Raw genomic sequence first — 20,687 nt, forward strand, 5'->3', positions numbered from 1 at the left:
AAAAATGTATTTAACTTCTATGTTTCTAGGTCCTGCCATCCCTATAAGCTTTCCCAGTTGCACAGGTTTGTCTTTATACATGTATGTTATACTCAGATTAAATTGTGTTGTGTAAACTTGCCATTTTTTCCAAAAGGATGTGATGAACCTTAAATTATACATGAAGTAACACAATAATACATGTATGTAGATTTAATGATGAATTGCTGTTAAACGTCCTGTGCAGATTTCCTGCATATTGGGCTTTTAGAGGATTCCAGTTGCTGATTGGCTGTCACAGAAGATTTCAAACTTTTCAAACATTTGTTTCTTATTCTACCGATATAGCTACATGCATAAGATCATACATAATTCTACCGATATAGCTACATGCATAAGATCATACATAATTTTATGTATCATTTAAGATTTTCTATCTTACCTGCCTTGTGGAAAAATATAAATTGACATATTTATACTTGTATGCAAATTTGTCCACCATTACTTAAAACCACACAACATGCACGAGTTCCCACAAAATATTGCATCACAACTTTATTATAAGTACAAAAATGTAGCAATCGATTTACATCCACAATCAAATAATTCTATTTATTCACTCCTCCCCTATATACAGAAATATTATTTCATTCTTTAATAAACACTCTCATTTTTCTAAAACACCTTTCACCCCTTTCCTTTGCTATTTTTTTTTTTTATATATAAAAAAAATTTGAAATGAACTTTCTTTATGTTATTGTATTCATTGACTGTATTTTGTTACGTACATATTCATTTGCTATTCAGCATGTAATCAAAGCTTGTAATTTTAGGGAGACGGATTTATAAAAGAGCACTGCTCTTGTTTCCTAATCCCAATTATTGAATCACTTGTATATTTCGTATTTCCTTGTAGCTTTATATATAACGATTTCTTTAATAAAATATGTTTACACTCAATAAGGTGTATTCAAAACATTTGATGTCATAATTAAAAAATGATTGTTGCATGACATCAGGTTATTTGGAGACAGACTATGGTCATTCAGAGACAAAATTCAGCTAAATACTTGTACCCGAAAGTGTAGTCCAAATAATTATGACGTCTTGAAACTATTTTAATTTTTTTCTGTGTTGCCTTCCTACGACGTCATAACGCTGAAGCCATTTTTTACGTCTGGACTTTGAGAGAGAATTTAGGGGGGAACTTTGAGACCCAATTTTGGCATGAAATCTTCATTGCCGGCTAGAATTTTTTGCATAGTAACAAAGTCTTACCTTTTTTTGTGCTTATTGATTCAAAATATTTCCAGAAATATCCAAAAGAAATGATAAAATAAGATACGATTCCATTTGAGGTGAGCAAATATTTAATTTAATTTCGAAATGGTTTCCCAGAATTTCCAAAATACGTCATTTCTGGAGAGTATAAAATATCAAAATCAGTAAAATTTGAAGGACCTGAATTTCCGGATAATACAAATCGAACGTTCTGGAAATTCGGGTCCATCCAATTTTACCGATTTTAATATTTTATACTCTTCAGAAGTGAAATTCTGGGAAACCATATTGAAATTAAAATAAATATTTGCTCACCTCAAATGGAATTGTATCTTATTTTATCATTTCTTTTAGATATTTCTGGAAATATTTTGAATCAATAAGCACAAAAAAGGTAAGACTTTGTAACTATGCAAAAATTTCTAGCCGGCAATGAAGATTTCATGCCAAAATTGGGTCTCAAAGTTCCCCCCAAAATTCTCTCTCAAAGTCCAGACGTAAAAAATGGCTTCAGCGTTATGACGTCGTAGGAAGGCAACACAGAAAAAAATTAAAATAGCCTTGCAAGACGTCATAATTATTTGGACTACCAAAAGTGTATAGAGGGTCATCTGACATATATAAACTACTGTTATAATTTGTAATAACGTATGAATAAGAGAAATAACACATTAAGTTAATGAAAATAGGTTAAAGTATAAAAGAATATTTCCTAAATAAAATTAAAACACAAAAAAAAATATTTAGAAAAAAGGGGGATCCATTCCCCAAGTGCCTGTGTCAGTGTCCGACTACAGTATCAAAGTGTGTTACTATGTCAAACGACTTCTTAAATTGTAGATTTACCGAAACCAAAATATATTCTAAAGTCATTAATGGAAAGTTTTTCCCTGTGCAATCAAAAAGAATGAATATACTAGCGATTGATTGACTTCTCTTTGCTGTTCTGATGTTTATTTCTCGCGCCGTTCATTTATGCAAAATATAAAGCTCTTGTCAGATTGTTTCTTCTGTGGCTCGTTTTGACTAAAGACACAATTAAAAATCACCAACAACAACATACAAATAAAAATAATATAGTAAAAGTAAACTTTAGTTATAACTTGGAATAGTATACTAGCAATATACATTATTGTCCAAGGTTAATAAAAAGTATTTTTATAGTAGGAATATACCAATATCTTACTTTTAAAATCCTTGTTTATAATAGGTAGACCTATATAAGGTGTATGTTGATAAATTAACATGCTGGTTTGGTAAGAACTGAAAAGTAATAACGGCCGACCAAACACTTTAACAGGTCAAAATTTTTTTAACATAGGCAATGCCTTTAACATAAGCTCTGTAGAGCTTTTATAACGGACACACATAATCACAATACATATAATCAGAATAATGAATACATCGAAATATCACTGATTCCATCAATCAAATACTAATTACATTCTCGTGCCTTTTTCACACCTGAAACATGCCGGTGATTCCTTTAGAATCAACAAATTTTCACACCAGAGTTAGTATATATATTGTAAATAAGAGATTAAAACAAAGCTTATTAAAGTATACAAGGCTATGTTACAAAAACATAATTTCGCAGTGCTAACGATGCATATCTAAGGGTCTGGATGGGGTGCTTCATTTCTGTCTTAAATTTTTGGGGAATTTTTCTTTATCGTTCAGTAAAAATAACGCTGATACTGTAAAATTCTCCAAGAATATTAGTTTACTATTAAATTTATCTGTAATTATATGATTTCTTTATTCTGTACATAGTTTATTTCCGTAGTCAGTTTTCTGTATTCTTTTGCACCCCATTATTCTCTATTCATAATTTTTTTTCTTCTCATTTTTATCTATTTATTATTTTTTGTTGGCCATTATTCAGTCTAATCTGTAAACCCCAACCAGACCCTCATATCAATACGGCTTGATAAAAATAACTTGAATCGACGTTTGTTAAAATGTCAACACTGTATGAACTAAAGGCTCTAAAGAGCCTGCATGTGTCCTCATCTTCAACAATGACCAATTCTCCGACATTATAGACGGAATAGAATATGATTTATGACTAAGATCTCTTTTTTTAATCGTGTGCTGATTAATTTTTATGTTAAAAGTCTATTAAAACGCAACAAAAGAAAATAGATAAAAATGTCATTTAAGGGCAAAACTCTTACGAGGTATATACTGACAATTGTGACTATGTTGACTTATTTGTAGAACTTATCTCTGTTTATCTACTATAGATTTCGCTAAAAATGCAAAAAATGTGTCATCATTAAGGGCTGAGACTACTATAACACGCCAATAACTCATATAAGTAGTAGTTTGTGACAATTTCAGCTATGTAACCTACTTGTAAATCTTTTTTTTTTTCTGATAATTTTTGCTGTTTACAGTTTCTCTCTATCTACTTAAAAATTGTTACCAAAAAAGCAAATCAAATGGAGAAAAAAATATTGACAGGCAAAACCCCCTGTAAGTAGTCGAACGACGTACAATTTCAGCTATAATCTTTTAACTTGTTTTAAATAGAGTTTGTCTTGCTTATTGTTTTTTTTCTGTTTAAAGTTTGACTTACACTTTATTATAGTTTTCAAGATAATGGACTAAAATCCCTCAGAAAGTAAAAATTGTCATTTTGGGGCAATAATTCGTAAAGAAGTCCGAGTCGCTTGGCGATTTCGGCGGCAATTTGGCGTTTTTGTAGATCTTGTCTTGCTGATTATTCTTGCTGTTCTAAGTTTCTCTCAGTCTAGGCCATAAAAAAGAATCTGTTTGTTTGCCCTAACCCTACCTACCCATGCAGAAAATAGCTGCCTACTCAAATTCTTTTATTGTCCTGATGTGAAAAAGTTTTTTTTAATCAGATAGGCATGAAGACTAAAAAACATCTGACACTTCAATTTCTCTTTGCCGAAAAAAAGAACATGCCTACCTACCTACCCGCTGTCTCTACCTTTGGGTAGGGTTTGGGCAAACCAAAATATTTTTTAAGTGTGGCCCTATTATATTTTTAAAGATAATAGGCAAAACAAACAACTGGGAACAAATCGTATTGAAGGTAATATCTTCTATAAGGAGTCGTATGACGATTTTGTTAACAAAAACAATAAGTAGATCTTGACATTCTGATTATTTTGCTCTGTCAGACTTTCTATTTATATCTTTAACGGTTTTTCATAATCTTATAAACTTTTTACTTGTATCATAACTAGGGTAACTTTTATTTGCGGCAATTTACTTAAATGTTTCAATTTCGGAAACTTAATTGAACTGTTTTTATCTTTTTCCATTTCCTGAAAATGATTGTTATAGATTACTATTGTATAGTTGGAAAGACGAAATTCCAAAAGGTGGCTTTGTGTATATTTCATCGTAAAATTTTACTCCATATATTTCCAAAAGAGACGGTCTTTGATAAATGTACTATTTCCATGATAGTTAAACTATTTTTTTTATCGAAATGGGAATCATTCATTATTCATACATCGTATTTAAATGTTGTTTCATTTTATCAAGTCATCATTCAGTCTTTAAAAAAATCAGTTACATCTGACTTTGATAATTTACAGAATACTTTTATGTTATACTTTTATGTTATGTTAAGTTATAACATGGAAGTAAAAGTCAATATAATACTTCCATGGTTATACATAGAAAGGTGGCATTAAAATATTGTTGAATAAGACTAGAAGTGTCGAGTCTTTTTATGTATTAGACTTTGGAAATACTGATTATTTTCTTCCCAGAAGTTAGACCCTGTCATAAGTTGGTACCAGTTTAATTTGCAGGGTTCTTGTTTCATAATGTGAGTTTACAGTTGGACGAGTTTGCAAAGATGTGAGTTGAATTTGTGTGGAACAGGTCGAAAATGGTTCGAGTTTCACTTTGCAATGGTACGAGGTGACTATAATTCGTTAAACTTTGCATTCAAACTCGTTTCAGTTAAGAGTATTGCTATTGGTTTGTTTAACTGTTCAAACCACACGAGGCAACTGCTTGGGTTAATAGGGGGAAAAAAATATACAACCCGTTTAAAAGGAAAAAAAAGGAGGTTCATTTATCATTAAGCATACCACAAACCGAAACCAGTAGTACGACCTTAGTGTGTCACTTCGTTATTTTCCGATGAATTAGTTTCTTGTTGTATTATAGACAGTTCTCTGGAAGAACAAGCGGACGATAGCTTTATCCATTGGCACGGATCAACTTCCTTTTCCGGTTAAGAATCCATCGGTTCGTAATGTCTTCATGCCTATATTTTCAAATCTGAAGTAATCCTTGCAAACAAAGCAGACGTATTAAATTATCTTCTTCAAACGAAACAATGATTCTCAAGCGAAAGCGTTCATTAAATGTAACAATGATTGGAAAGACACTTTTACAGTAGGAAGGCCAAACAACACGATAAGCCTTCACTTATTTGTTGAGATAGAGTACCATTTGGGGACAGAAACTTGTGTTTATTATTGCATGTCTAAACATTTTGCCTAATGCTTTTGTCTGTCCGTTTGAAATTTACTAGCCAGAACAATAAATGACATTGAATGAGGGGAGTATGGCCGTATTTATACATAAATGTTTATTCCAAGTTCTAAAAATGAACACCAAAATGCCCATAGTTTTTTATGTTCTGAATCAAATAATTCATACCATTTGTGTATGATTATCGAAGTCGACCATGTCTAAAACCTTGTCCAGGTCAGGTGCATAGGTTTGAGTAAATTTTGTGGTGCTTAATGGGCTTTTCATGGGTAGTGTGTTCTAGTCTCATTAATAGAATATCTTCAGGAGTGATATTTGTAAGAAAAGGTTCCCAAGGTTATTGATGAACTGAGAAAGTAATCTCAAAGTACATGTAACATTTTTTTATGCCCCGGCCATCACTGAGGGGAATTAAGTGTTGCCCGTGTCTGTCCGTATGTAGTCCCAAAATTGGTTTCCATTCTCTTACTTCGAGTTTGACTCAACCAAATGCTAGGAAACTTATACACAATGCTTATTACCACTAAACACAGACCAAGTTTGAATTTGGGTAGCGTATTTTTGTACCTTTCTCGAGTTACTTCTCTTTATAATGTTATATGCAAATGGGGGCATCATCTGTGTCCCATTAATACATTCTCCATTTATTTTATATACTTCAGTTTAGTGTCAAGACTCGTGACCATTAAGAGACCGTGAATTATATAGTAGAATCATCCCTGAATTTATTAACAGTCATTACTTTTGGTAATTACACTTTGATAATTTATTTCAGAAATGGCTGTTCGATACCAGATGGCCATTGGCCTTAACAAAGGCCATAAAGTAACTAAAGTTGACAGCAACCCAAGAAAGGCTAAACCTTCATACAGAAAAGGTGTAAGTACATTCTGAATATGATTTAATTTGAAGCAATAATTATTATACTTAAAAAAATGCTATCAAATCTTCACCATTTAGGGAATAAATGCAATTTTAAAGAAGGAAGATGGAATTGCAAGATCTTAATATATTTTACATCACTTTTCGATAAAATATGTTCTAATTTAAAGTAAAGAATTTGTGTGTATGCATTTGATCTGTTAGGGGACCTGAATAGTCTTAACCACACCAGTGCCTCCAGTTTCCAGCTGATTTTCACAGGCTTCCCATACATGTAATTCGATTTCTTTAAAGAAGTGTCAAACAGACTGCAATGACATGAAGGACCTAGCTAACTCAGGCAAACAAAAAATAGGTGCGTTTCTGGTCTACCGACTAATTTAAATGACAGGATCTGACCCTAACGGAAAACAAAAAGAAATAATTTGCAATTTTCGGTGTGATAGGTAAAAAAGCTCTTTTTTTTTAAGCAAATTCCAAAATCAATGATGGGAAATAAGCTCTTCCTCTGGCATGTCCCTAAATAATCTGTGTCTAATTTGCGCTATTTGTAAAAGCGCTTTTGTGACCGTGAATGATAATAAACAAATGGCCTTCTATAACTAGTGTGCATGCAGTTCATTTGATGCAACGATAAACCTGATATACAGTTTCACACTCAAAAACATTCGAAAAACGGTCCAAAGAACTTCTTGATGTTGGAGATCTATTAAACACACCTATTATTATACGACCGCAAAAAAATTTTGTGGTCGTATATTGGTATGACGTTGGCTCCGGCGTCGTCGTCGTCCGGCGTCGTCGTCGTCCGGCTTCGTCGTCCGAATACACACTGGTTTTCGCACTCTAACTTTAGTTTAAGTGAATGGATCTTTTTGAAATTTGACCATAAGGTTAAATACCACAAAAGGAAGGTTGGGATTGATTTTGGGGGTTATTGTACCAACAGTTAAGGAATTAGGGGCCAAAAAGGGGCCAAAAATCAGCATTTTCTAGTTTCCAGACAATAACTGTGGAACAGTGTATGGATCTCTCTGAAATTATACTACAAGTTTCCATACCACAAAGGGATTGTTAGGATTTGCTTTGGGGGGTTATGGCTCAAACCGTTTAGGAATTAGGGGCAAAAAAGGGGGAAAAACAAGGTTGTCCTGGTTAATGGACAAATACTTTAGTACAAAACATAATTTAAAGCAGTGTAAGGGAGATAAATCAAATTCATCATTGAAATTATCTCCCTTACACTGCTTTAAAATTATGTATAAAGTAATGGTTAATGAACAATAAAGATAATTTAAAACAGTGTAAGGGAGGTAATCCAAATACAACGTTTTGGTTACTTCCCTTACACTGCTTTTAAATTATGTTTAAAGAAATGCATATTTATAAAGGAAGACCAGTAAAAATATCTGCAAATGTTGCATCTTTTTTTTTTACAAAAAAATCCATATGAAAGATTTGACACTATATTTTTAATTCTATTATAAAATAGATTAAGTTAGCACTATGGTAAATTTAAATGGGTAATTATGGTTGCCAACTCCATTGGAAATTTGAATTGAGATTATGACCATATCTTGAGGGAAAGAATTTTTTTGGGGAAAAAAGGGGGGGGGGGATAAAAAGAAATTGTGGGGGGTCAATTTTTTCTTATTTCAGATTTCAGAAATTAAAAAGAATTATTCTTCAAATATTGTTTTTTTTTCAAATTTCAAATATTGAAAAATTTCAAGAAGTAATCTTTAATTGCACAGTATGGCGCATTAGATTTGTAAAATCTTTGATCACATTTATTTATTTGTTATGCCGAATCTAACAGTGTATTTAGATTTTTAATTTTGGGTCCAGTTTTCAAATTGGTCTACATTAATGTCCAAAGGGTCCAAAATTAAACTTTTGTTTGATTTTAGCAAAAATTGAATATATGAGGTTCTTTGATATGCTGAATCTAAACATGTATTTAGATTTTGATTTTTGGCCCAGTTTTCAAGTTGGTCCAAATTGGGGTCCAAAATTAAACTTTGTTTGATTTCAACAAAAATTGAATATGTGGGGTTCTTTGATATGCTGAATCTAACCATGTATTTAGATTTTTTATTTGTGGACCCCGTTATCAAATTGGTTCATATTGAGGTCAAAAGGGTCCAAAATTAAACTTTGTTTGATTTCATCTAAAATTGAATTATTGGGGTTCTTTGATATGCCAAATCTAACTGTGTATTTAGATTTTTAATTTTGGGTCCTGTTTTTTAAATTGGTCTACATTAAGGTCCAAAGGGTCCAAAATTAAACTAAGTTTGATTTTAACAAAAATTGAATTCTTGGGGTTCTTTGATATGCTGAATCTAAACATGTGTTTAGATTTTTGATTATGGGCCCAGTTTTCAAGTTGGTCCAAGATAGGGTCAAGTATCTAAACTTTGTTTGATTTCAACAAAAATTGAAAATATGGGGTTCTTTGATATGCTGAATCTAAACATGTATTTAGATTTTTGATTATGGGCCCAGTTTTCAAGTTGGTCCAAATTGGGGTCCAAAATTAAACTTTTTTTGATTTCAACAAAAATTGAATATTTGTGGTTCTTTGATATGCTGAATCTAACCATGTATTTAGATTTTTTATTTGTGGACCCCGTTATCAAATGGGTTCATATTGAGGTCAAAAGGGTCCAAAATTAAACTTTGTTTGATTTCATCAAAAATTGAATTATTGGGGTTCTTTGATATGCCAAATCTAACCGTGTTTTTAGATTTTTAATTTGGGTCCCGTTTTTTAAATTGGTCTTCATTGAGGTCCAAAGGGTTCAAAATGAAACTTAGTTTGATTTTAACAAAAATTGAATTCTTGGGGTTCTTTGATATGCTGAATCTAAACATGTGTTTAGATTTTTGTTATGGGCCCAGTTTTCAAGTTGGGGTCCAAAATTAATTTTTTTTTGATTTCAACAAAAATTGAATATATGGGGTTCTTTGATATGCTGAATCTAACCATGTATTTAGATTTTTTATTTGTGGGCCCCGCTATCAAATTGGTTCATATTGAGGTCAAAAGGGTCCAAAATTAAACTTTCTTTGATTTCATCAAAAATTGAATTATTAGGGTTCTTTGATATTCCAAATCTAACTGTATATTCTAGATTTTTAATTTTAAGTCCCGTTTTTTAAATTGGTCTACATTAAGGTCCAAAGGGTCCAAAATTAAACTTAGTTTGATTTTAGCAAAAATTGAATTCTTGGGGTTCTTTGATATGCTGAATCTAAACATGTGTTTAGATTTTTGATTATGGGCCCAGTTTTCAAGTTTGTCCAAGTTGGGGTCCAAAATTAAACTTTGTTTGATTTTAACAAAAATTGAATATATGGGGTTCTTTGATATGCTGAATCTAACCATGTATTTTGATTTTGGACATTGGACCATAATAGGTAAATTAAAAAAATTCAAGTTCTTAGACCACATTCTTTCTGTGTCAGAAACCTATGCTGTGTCAAATATTTAATAACAATCCAAATTCAGAGCTGTATCAAGCTTGAATGTTGTGTCCATACTTGCCCCAACTGTTCAGGGTTCGACCTCTGCGGTCGTATCAAGCTGCGCCCTAGCGAAGCATTTTATTTTTTTTGGCCTGACCTAAAATATGTCTGATCGAAATATTTTTTACAAATTGAAAAATTGCTGAATTTTTCGTTTCCGTTCTCTAACTTAAGTTTGCCTCAACCAAAGGTTATGAATCTTTTACACACGGCTTATTACTACAAAACACAGATCATGTTTGAATTTGGGTGCCGTCACTTTTACCGTTCTAGAGTAATGCTCCTCTACAAATGGAAAAATTGCTGAATATTTCGTTACCGTTTTCTAACTTAAGTGGGGCCTCGGTGGCCGAGTGGTCTAAGTAGTCGAACTACTGTATCACTAGCCAGTCAACACTGAGGTTGTGAGTTCGAATCCCGCACGGGGCAGGTGCAGTCTACTCTGATCTTAATTGACTAGGATTGTCAGTTCCTACCGAAGATTGGTGGTTCTCTCTGGGCACTCCAGCTTCCTCCACCAAAAAAACTGACCGCCACGAAATAGCACAATAGTGTTGAAAGTGGCGTTAAACACCAATCAATCACTCAATCTAACTCAGATCAAATAGCAATTTAGGTAGCGTCACTTTATCTTACAGAAAACGTATATAAATATGATTTGATGAAAATTTAAAGAGGTAGTAATAAAGGTTTTAAGTGAAAAATCGTCAGAACCAGGTTGTTTGAACTAGTACACTTGTGCGCATGTACGCAGGTGTGAGATTAAATAATGCATCTGAATTTTCAAAAATGCTAAAAATATCATTGATACCTATATCTCACATTCATTTCGAGTCTTTTCCTGTAGAAATAATGCGTAAAGAGCTACTTAAACTCAAACGTGCTTTGTAAACGTACACAGATTTTATGTAACCTTCTCTGGTCTGTGTTTTACCATTGTCAAGTCAACATCCGGTAATAGGAAAAGTACTTTTTAAAAACGAAAGTGAAGTTATTGACAGCGTAATATTGCACAAATAAAGAGTTTTAGGCAGATATTAATACGCTGATGTTGCACACTTGAATGGTGCACTGTCAATTCAACAGTTAGTGCCAGAACATCGAATTTATATTAAAAATTAAGTCAAATACCGCTTTTGTGTCAATCATAATTTATATGATGCCAAACTGATTACTATGGTTGCCTTTTGTTACTAAGTATTAAGGGATTAAAATCGAGATGACCAAAAAATGTCCGGCTGTCTCAAATATTTTTTGGAAGCCCTGGTTATGTCCCTTTATAACATTATATGCAAGCGGGGGCATCATCTATGTCCCATGGACACATTCCTCATTTATTTAATATCTATTTCAGAGAGCCACAAAGCATGCCAAATTTGTAAGAGATTTAGTCAGAGAAATTGCTGGTTTTGCCCCATATGAAAAAAGAATGCAGGAATTGTTGAGAATTTCAAAAGATAAAAGGGCACTGAAATTTGCAAAAAGGAGGGTAGGTTTATATAAATATACACTTAATAAGAAGTTCATAATTTTACACTGTATTAAAAATTTAGTATCAATTATGTTTGAACATGTAAGTATAAATGAAAAGAGATGTATACATTACAGACAACGGGATACAGTTAAAAAGCTCTCCGGTTGGTAATGAGTAATTTGACATGTTACAACTGTGATTGACAGGGAAATACGATGATTGCTGAACTTTGATTAAATCCTGTCATACCCAACTGGTTTCAAAGGGGAAGTGAAAAAAAAAGGAAAAAATAAATTAAATTCAACACTCGAGTTTAAAAAAAATGTTGGTAACTGTATGTTAAAAAGTGGTTGGTATATAATTGAAGTTGAAAAAATGTTTATCTCGAGAAAAAAATACCCCCCTCACTAAAGATGAATGGTCGGTAGAATATTTGCTTATAGTTCCTCATGTTTATGTGGGGTTGTCAGTCTTATTTCGGGCGTATTTCTTTAAACTTTGTAAACTGAAAACATTTACTAGTTCTGTCTGGTTACTGACAAACATTGTACTATGTAGACTGGTAATTTTTTTTAGTGAAAAGCCGTGTTTACACATCATTATACTCCTTAGAAACCTTTATTACTTACAATTCCAATAAAATGCTCTACAAATTATGTCAATATAAAAAAAGTTCACCAAAACAAATTTACACTTGTCAAGTTGTCCAACTACTTTTGAATGTATTGCAAAAAGTCCTGTTAAAATTGGGATTTTTATTTGTTTTGTAAAAGCAGATTGAATTGATAAATATAACCAAAAAGAAACAAGGCTGGGAGTATAGGTAGGTCCAAGCAAAAGGACCTAAGTGGTTGCTTCTTCCCTATTTTTTCCAATGAGCCTATAGACCTGAGCAAACTTTTAAAATTGGGCGATTTGATTCTTTGTAGGCGAAAAATAGAAGTAACATATAGTTTAATTATATGCTTAATTTTTACAGCTCGGAACACACTTTAGAGGAAAGAAGAAGAGGGAAGAAATGCAATCAGTCTTACAGAAGATGAGGAAAGCTCAACAACATAAATAAACTGCAAATAAATTAATAGAAAAAATCTGATGGTTTTGTTGCAAATGCTGAAAAAGACGTGTAGCATCCCTTTTATCCCTTGATTGTCTAACTATGCCATTGTTTACAGCTCCCCTCCCCAAAATACACATTTTGGTGTAGGTTTGGGTTAAAACTGACTTGTTTCAACGTCTTTCATGATTATATTGTCTTGCTTTTGACATAGGTGTTGCTTTTATGGCAACAGGCGTTGTTGGCGTCAATAATGGTTTAGTTTTCTGCTTAAGTTCGTTTGATAGGAACTTCTCATGATAGACAATATTTCTAAAAAGTTGCATTACTATCAGTATATATCAGTTTGACGACTATTTCGAGGCCATGGTCAAGCGATTTCAATTAATCAGCAATTTTCAATGTTAAGTTTTCTGCTTAAGTCCGTTTGATAGGAACTTCTCATGATAGACAATGATATTTCTAAAAAGTTGCATTACTATCGGTACATCTCAGTTTGACAACCATTTCGAGGCCCTGCCCCCTTGGTCATGGTCCAGTGACTTCACTTTGAAATAATTAGCATTATTGCTGTTAATCAGATTGTCTTTTCTGAATTTTCAGGTGATAGGCTAGACATATCTCTTTTTCAACAGTTTATTTGTCAATTATTGGAATTGTAACTGCTAAACAATGTAAATGTCTGTAGTAAGCACTTTTTTATGATCCACCTAACAAACACTTTGTACAACCAATCTCTAGCATTTTTTGAAAACCCCCTCAAAAGGCTACTTTGCATATGCTACACTATGCTAAATACCAAAACTTGCAGACAGAGTTCGAATTTGGGCAGTAAGTCCAGGGGTGTGGAAATATTTGTTGTGACCAGTTGTCCCCAGGCAAGTGAAATTGTAAATTTGACTTGTCCTGAAGTAAAGTTACTTACCCTGATTTCTTAATGAATTTTGGAATGAATAAAACGTATTTAACTGTAAACGTGTATGTTTCTAAAACAGTTTTGAAACACCATGAAAATGGTCCATGTTTGTATGTTAAAATGATGAAAAGATAAGTAGAGTATACATTAATGAGATAAAAACCACCCAAAAAACAACTTGAAACTAAGGAATCTAGAGGTCAATTTTGCAATGTTTTTCGATGCTAGCTTACTTGAACCTGGGAGATTGTATCATGACTTATATTTTCTTAACTGTGAGTCTGTGCAAAGTTTTAAAGTTAACGAAGAGATGAAAACCAAAAAGTTGATGAATTGTTGTTTGCACCCACCCACCCTTTCCCCTTCCCCCAAAAAAATTTTGGTAGGCCAATTGTAAAATGAGAATTTGTTTAGATAACTAAGCGAAATCAAAACATTATAGAACTTTAAAATCCTCTATTCAATTTATTTTAATACCATTTGTCCATTGCCACTTCTGATTTCCGTTTCTAGTAAAAACCAAGGCACCTCTTCTCCTTTGGTCAACTTCTGAGCGATGACCTATCTAAAGATGCTTATCCATTGAACTTGACTGGTCGTTTACTTTTTATTCTTGAGAAATCAGAGCTTGAAATTAATAATGACCATTTCCAGTGTATCGTTGCTATAACCTGATCGATGATCCAGGATCAATGGAAAAAAAATGGCAGATTATTAATGAAACCCGGGTCTGCATACTTATTAGTCCCCTACCGACGAAGTCGAAGGGGACTTTAGGTTTGCACTCTGTCCGTCTGTCTGTCCATCCATCAGTCCGGCACCTCAGCTTTCCACACTTTTTTTCTTCGTTCTTAAAGATATTGATTTGATATTTGGTATATAGTTTTATCATGACAAGTTATAGATCAAGTTCGAATTTTGTTCCGGTCTGATGATTTAGTCCAGAGTTATGGTCCATAAAAAAACTCCACAACTAATGTTAGAGTACTATGTTAAACCATATATCTGTACAAAGGGAGATAACTCATTTTTATACGACCGCAAAAAAATTTTGTGGTCGTATATTGGTATGACGTTGGCGTCGTCCGAATACGTATTGGTTTTCGCACTCTAACTTTAGTTTAAGTGAATGGATCTTTTTGAAATTTGACCATAAGGTTAAATACCACAAAAGGAAGGTTGGGATTGATTTTGGGGGTTATGGTACCAACAGTTAAGGAATTAGGGGCCAAAAATGAGCATTTTCTAGTTTCCAGACAATAACTGTGGAACGGTGTATGGATCTCTCTGAAATTATACTACAAGTTTCCATACCACAAAGGAATGGTTAGGATTTGCTTTGGGGGGTTATGGCTCAAACCGTTTAGGAATTAGGGGGAAAAACAAGGTTGTCCTGGTTAATGGACAAATACTTTAGTACAAAACATAATTTAAAGCAGTGTAAGGGAGATAAATCAAATACATCATTGAAATTATCTCCCTTACACTGCTTTTAAATTATGTATAAAGTAATGGTTAATGAACAATAAAGATAATCTAAAACAGTGTAAGGGAGGTAATCCAAATACAACGTTTTGGTTACTTCCCTTACACTGCTTTTAAATTATGTTTAAAGAAATGCATATTTATAAAGGAAGACCAGTAAAAATATCTGCAAATGTTTTCATCTTTTTTTTTTACAAAAAAATCCATATGAAAGATTTGACACTATATTTTTATTAATTCTATTATAAAATAGATTAAGTTAGCACTATGGTAAATTTAAATGGGTAATTATGGTTGCCAACTCCATTGGAAATTTGAATTGAGATTATGACCATATCTTGAGGGAAAGAATTTTTTTGGGGGAAAAAGGGGGGGGGGGGGATAAAAAGAAATTGTGGGGGGCCAATTTTTTCTCATTTCAGATTTCAGAAATTAAAAAGAATTATTCTTCAAATATTATTTTTTTTTCAAATTTCAAATATTGAAAAATTTCAAGAAGTAATCTTTAATTGCACAGTATGGCGCATTAGATTTGTAAAATCTTTGATCACATTTATTTATTTGTTATGCCGAATCTAACAGTGTATTTAGATTTTTAATTTTGGGTCCAGTTTTCAAATTGGTCTACATTAATGTCCAAAGGGTCCAAAATTAAACTTTGTTTGATTTTAGCAAAAATTGAATTTATGAGGTTCTTTGATATGCTGAATCTAAACATGTATTTAGATTTTTGATTTTTGGCCCAGTTTTCAAGTTGGTCCAAATTGGGGTCCAAAATTAAACTTTGTTTGATTTCAACAAAAATTGAATATATGGGGTTCTTTGATATGCTGAATCTAACCATGTATTTAGATTTTTTATTTGTGGACCCCGTTATCTAATTGGTTCATATTGAGGTCAAAAGGGTCCAAAATTAAACTTTGTTTGATTTCATCTAAAATTGAATTATTGGGGTTCTTTGATATTCCAAATCTAACCGTGTATTTAGGTTTTTAATTTTGGGTCCTGTTTTTTAAATTGATCTACATTGAGGTCCAAAGGGTCCAAAATTAAACTTAGTTTGATTTTGACAAAAATTGAATTCTTGGGGTTCTTTGATTTGCTGAATCTAAACATGTGTTTAGATTTTTGATTATGGGCCCAGTTTTCAAGTTGGTCCAAGATAGGGTCCAGTATTTAAACTTTGTTTGATTTCAACAAAAATTGAATATATGGGGTTCTTTGATATGCTGAATCTAAACATGTATTTAGATTTTTGATTATGGGCCCAGTTTTCAAGTTGGTCCAAATTGGGGTCCAAAATTAAACTTTGTTTGATTTCAACAAAAATTGAATATATGAGGTTCTTTGATATGCTGAATCTAACCATGTATTTAGATTTTTTATTTGTAGGCCCCGCTATCAAATTGGTTCATATTGAGGTCAAAAGGGTCCAAAATTAAACTTTGTTTGATTTCATCGAAAATTGAATTATTGGGGTTCTTTGATATGCCAAATCTAACCGTATTTTTAATTTGGGTCCCGTTTTTTAAATTGGTCTTCATTGAGGTCCGAAGGGTCCAAAATTAAACTTAGTTTGATTTTAACAAAAATTGAATTCTTGGGGTTCTTTGATATGCTGAATCTAAACATGTGTTTAGATTTTTGATTGTGGGCCCAGTTTTCAAGTTGGTCCAAGTTGGGGTCCAAAATTAAACTTTTTTTGATTTCAACAAAAATTGAATATATGGGGTTCTTTGATATGCTGAATCTAACCATGTATTTAGATTTTTTATTAGTGGGCCCCACTATCAAATTGCTTCATATTGAGGTCAAAAGGGTCCAAAATTAAACTTTGTTTGATTTCATCAAAAATTGAATTATTGGGGTTCTTTGATATTCCAAATCTAACCGTGTATTTAGATTTTTAATTTTAAGTCATGTTTTTAAATTGGTCTACATTAAGGTCCAAAGGGTCCAAAATTAAACTTAGTTTGATTTTAGCAAAAATTGAATTCTTGGGGTTCTTTGATATGCTGAATCTAAACATGTGTTTAGATTTTTGATTATGGGCCCAGTTTTCAAGTTTGTCCAAGTTGGGGTCCAAAATTAAACTTTGTTTGATTTTAACAAAAATTGAATATATGGGGTTCTTTGATATGCTGAATCTAACCATGTATTTTGATTTTGGACATTGGACCATAATAGGTAAATTAAAAAAATTCAAGTTCTTAGACCACATTCTTTCTGTGTCAGAAACCTATGCTGTGTCAAATATTTAATAACAATCCAAATTCAGAGCTGTATCAAGCTTGAATGTTGTGTCCATACTTGCCCCAACTGTTCAGGGTTCGACCTCTGCGGTCGTATCAAGCTGCGCCCCAGCGAAGCATTTTATTTTAAAAGACATTCTTTGGTAAATTGATTGAGGAATTTTGTGGCAGGTTTATATGTTATTTTGTATAAACTATTTTTCTGAATGTTACATGTATATATATATATATATATATATATTTTGTTAAGTGAAATCCTTTAATTAGATGATAATCTATTTATATTAAGGTATATATTTCATTACATTACATTGTGTAGATAAAAGTTGTTGACATTTTATAGATAAGTTACAAATCTATATTAGTTTGTGACAAATGAAAGAAAAAATATTTGGAACTATTAATTATATTTGATTGTAATTTGAAATTAGATATACATTGTATTACATCATATCTAATTTTAGAGAACTATTAATCATATCTAATGTTAAAGTGTTATAGGTTTTCCACACTTTTTTTCATCATGCTTGAAGATATTGATTGACAATTGGTCTATAGTTTTATCATGACAAGTTACAGATCAAGTTCAAATTTTGTTTCGGTCTGATAATTTGGTGCAGAGTTATGTTCCTTGGACTTGAAAAAATTCACTCATATACAGTTTTCCACACTGTTTTTAGTAATGCTTGAAGATATTGACAGTAATTGACTTGATATTTTCTTTTTTGTTTACACCATGACAAGTTATAGAACAAGTTAGCATTTTGTTCCAGTATAATGAATTTTTACCTGGTAGGGGACTATGTATTGCCATGCAATACTCTCAGAATGCTTGTTTTTTGTTGTTTGATAATCGATTTATTTCTTGGTCATTGATATTGTTTTACTTAACATGTTGCTTTTGTCTTGTTATTTGATATTTTCTACTTTGATAAATAAATTTTGAGGACTTTTCTATATGGTTACATGAATAAACAGTCAAGCAATATTTTTTTTTACATGTCCACAGGCAACAAAGACACAATAAACTGCTTGTCCGGTCTGTCAAATGTACTAGTCGGGCGAGTTGGGCATATCATTTCTACACCCCTGAAGTCACTTACAGTTCTAGAGTTATGCCCCTTTATATATTGGAAAATTGCTAATTTTGTCATTTCTGCACTTAAACTTGAGTTCCCCTCATCAAATTTTCTGAAACTCGTACACAATGCTAAGAACCACAACACGCAGACAGAGTTCGAATTTGGGTTGTGAGTCAGTTACCGTTCTAGAAGTATGTCCCTTATTGTCCCCCACGCAATGCGTTGCGGGGGACATAGAAACACTGGGCATCCGTCTGTGCATCCGTCCGTCCGGTCTTATTAGCGCTCTAATGTGTACAAATCTTGCCAGATTTTTATGAAACTTGTATCATAGGTTTATATCAGCAGTCTTTGACGAGTTCAAAAATCAGTGCTGATCAATTATTTTTAAATTTCCCTTGGAAACATTAAATATATGGAAAATTACATTGTTAGCGCTCTCATGTGTTCAATTCTTGCCAGAATTTGATGAAACTTAAATCATAGGTTTATATTAGCAATGTCTGACAAGTTCGAAAATCAGTGACGATAAAAATTCTAAAAGAATTATGCCCCTTGGAAATATTAATTATATGGACAATTGCCTTATGAGTGCTCTAATGTGTATAATCTGGCCAGATTTTTATAAAACTTATATTATAGGTTTATATCATCAATGTCTTTGACGAGTTCCAAAAAAATCAGTGCCGATCAATTATTTTTAAAAGAGTTGGGGGGGGGGGGCCCTTGGAAATATTGATTACATGGAAAATTGCATTGTCAGCGTTCTCGTGTGTACAATTACTGCCAGAATTTTATGAAACTTATATCATAGGTTTATATCAGCAATGTCTTTTGACACTTCGAAAAATTAGTGCTGATCAACTATTTTTAACGAGTTATGCCCCTTGGAAATATTAACTATAATGGAAATCACATTGCATTTGCTGTGAAGCCTTCATTTCTCTAAGATATTAATAAAAAGTTTTAAAGAACAAAAAAAAAGTGCTTATTTTAGTTATTGCCCTTGTACCTTGGATAGATAAAATATGTGCAACGTGGGGGACATTGGAACTCTGTTTTTTTATTAACTTGGAAACAATTGCAAAGCTTGAGCAGGGACATAAATGTCCTCAGAAACATTCTTCTTTTATTAGTCTCCTATCGACAAAGTCGAAGGGGACTTTAGGTTTGCACTCCGTCCGTCTGTCTGTTCATCCGTCAGTCCGGCAAATCAGTTTTCCACACTTTTTTTCTTCGTGCTTGAAGATATTGATTTGATATTTGGTGTATTGTTTTATCATGACAAGTTACAGATCAAGTTCGAATTTTGTTCGATTCTGACGATTTTGTGCAGAGTTATGGTCCTTGAACTTAGAAAATTCACTCAAATAATCAATTTTCCATATTATTTTTCGTCGTGCTTGAAGATATTGACTTGATATTTGTTATAAAGTTTACACCATGACAAGTTATAGATCAAGTTAGCATTTTGTTCCAGTACAATGAATTTTTAACCGGTAGGGGACTATGTATTGCCAGGCAATAGTCACAGAAGGCTTGTTTTTAAAAGAGTTGTGCCCCTTGGAAATATTGATTATATTGGAAATTGCATTGCATTTGCTCTCAAGCCTTCATTTCTCCCAAGATATTTATAAAAAGTTTTAAAAAAGGAGGGGAAAAAAAGTGTTTTTAGTAGTTGTTGCCCTTTGACAGATCAAATATGTGCAACGTGGGGGACATTGAAAATCTGTTCTTTTATTAAGTCTCCCAAACGAAGTTTGGGAAGACTTCTTCTTCTTCTTCTTCTTCTTCTTCCGCCGCTTTTAAATTTGAACTTGTCCGCACCCGTTCTCCAAAACCGCTTGTCAGATTAACTTAGGGTTTCACAATATGTTAGACTAACATGTCTAGTGGTGCAATCAGGGTTTTGTTTGTGCAATGGGGTTTATAAAGGGGTACTTTGAGGGGCAAAAAGAAAAGAGGGTTTTACTATAGAACCCTATGGGATTTTATTTTTTTAAATTTTCAAATGATTATAAATTGAAAACCGTTTGTGATAGACACAATCTTTTTAATTGAAAATGTTCTAAATGATAAAGCCCATTAAATGAAATACAGGGTTAGTCCCCAGGGGTCACCCCCACCCCCTGCCATTTAAGAAAGTTCTAATACCTTGTAAGTGGTAAAGATCCCCACCCCTAAACCATTTATATTCTGGTTTGTCATGCTAAGATGGTTTGAATGATATACAGGGTTAGTCCCCAGGGGTCATCCCGAC

The 20,687-nt window shown here is 32.6% G+C and overlaps 1 protein-coding gene across 1 annotated transcript; it reads left to right on the forward strand.

Moving 5' to 3' along the window:
* The first annotated feature begins 6,494 nt into the window (after window positions 1–6,494).
* LOC127734592 (60S ribosomal protein L36-like) lies at window positions 6,495–12,728 on the forward strand. Its single transcript, XM_052244548.1, has 3 exons — window positions 6,495–6,627; window positions 11,516–11,650; window positions 12,615–12,728. The coding sequence occupies exons 1-3, from the start codon at window positions 6,526–6,528 to the stop codon at window positions 12,699–12,701; spliced, it is 324 nt and encodes a 107-aa protein (XP_052100508.1). The 5' UTR covers window positions 6,495–6,525; the 3' UTR covers window positions 12,702–12,728.
* The last annotated feature ends 7,959 nt before the right edge of the window (window positions 12,729–20,687 follow it).

The sequence above is a fragment of the Mytilus californianus genome, unplaced genomic scaffold (assembly GCF_021869535.1).
Source record: "Mytilus californianus isolate M0D057914Y unplaced genomic scaffold, xbMytCali1.0.p SCAF_3, whole genome shotgun sequence".
NCBI lineage: Eukaryota > Metazoa > Mollusca > Bivalvia > Mytilida > Mytilidae > Mytilus > Mytilus californianus.

Excerpts from the sequence above, each read along its gene's own strand:
- LOC127734592 (XM_052244548.1), top strand. The coding sequence starts at position 6,526 with ATGGCTGTTCGATACCAGATGGCCATTGGCCTTAACAAAGGCCATAAA. Across the intron at positions 6,628-11,515 it reads AACCTTCATACAGAAAAGGT|AGAGCCACAAAGCATGCCAA; the intron begins GTAAGTACATTC and ends TATCTATTTCAG. Across the intron at positions 11,651-12,614 it reads TGAAATTTGCAAAAAGGAGG|CTCGGAACACACTTTAGAGG; the intron begins GTAGGTTTATAT and ends TAATTTTTACAG.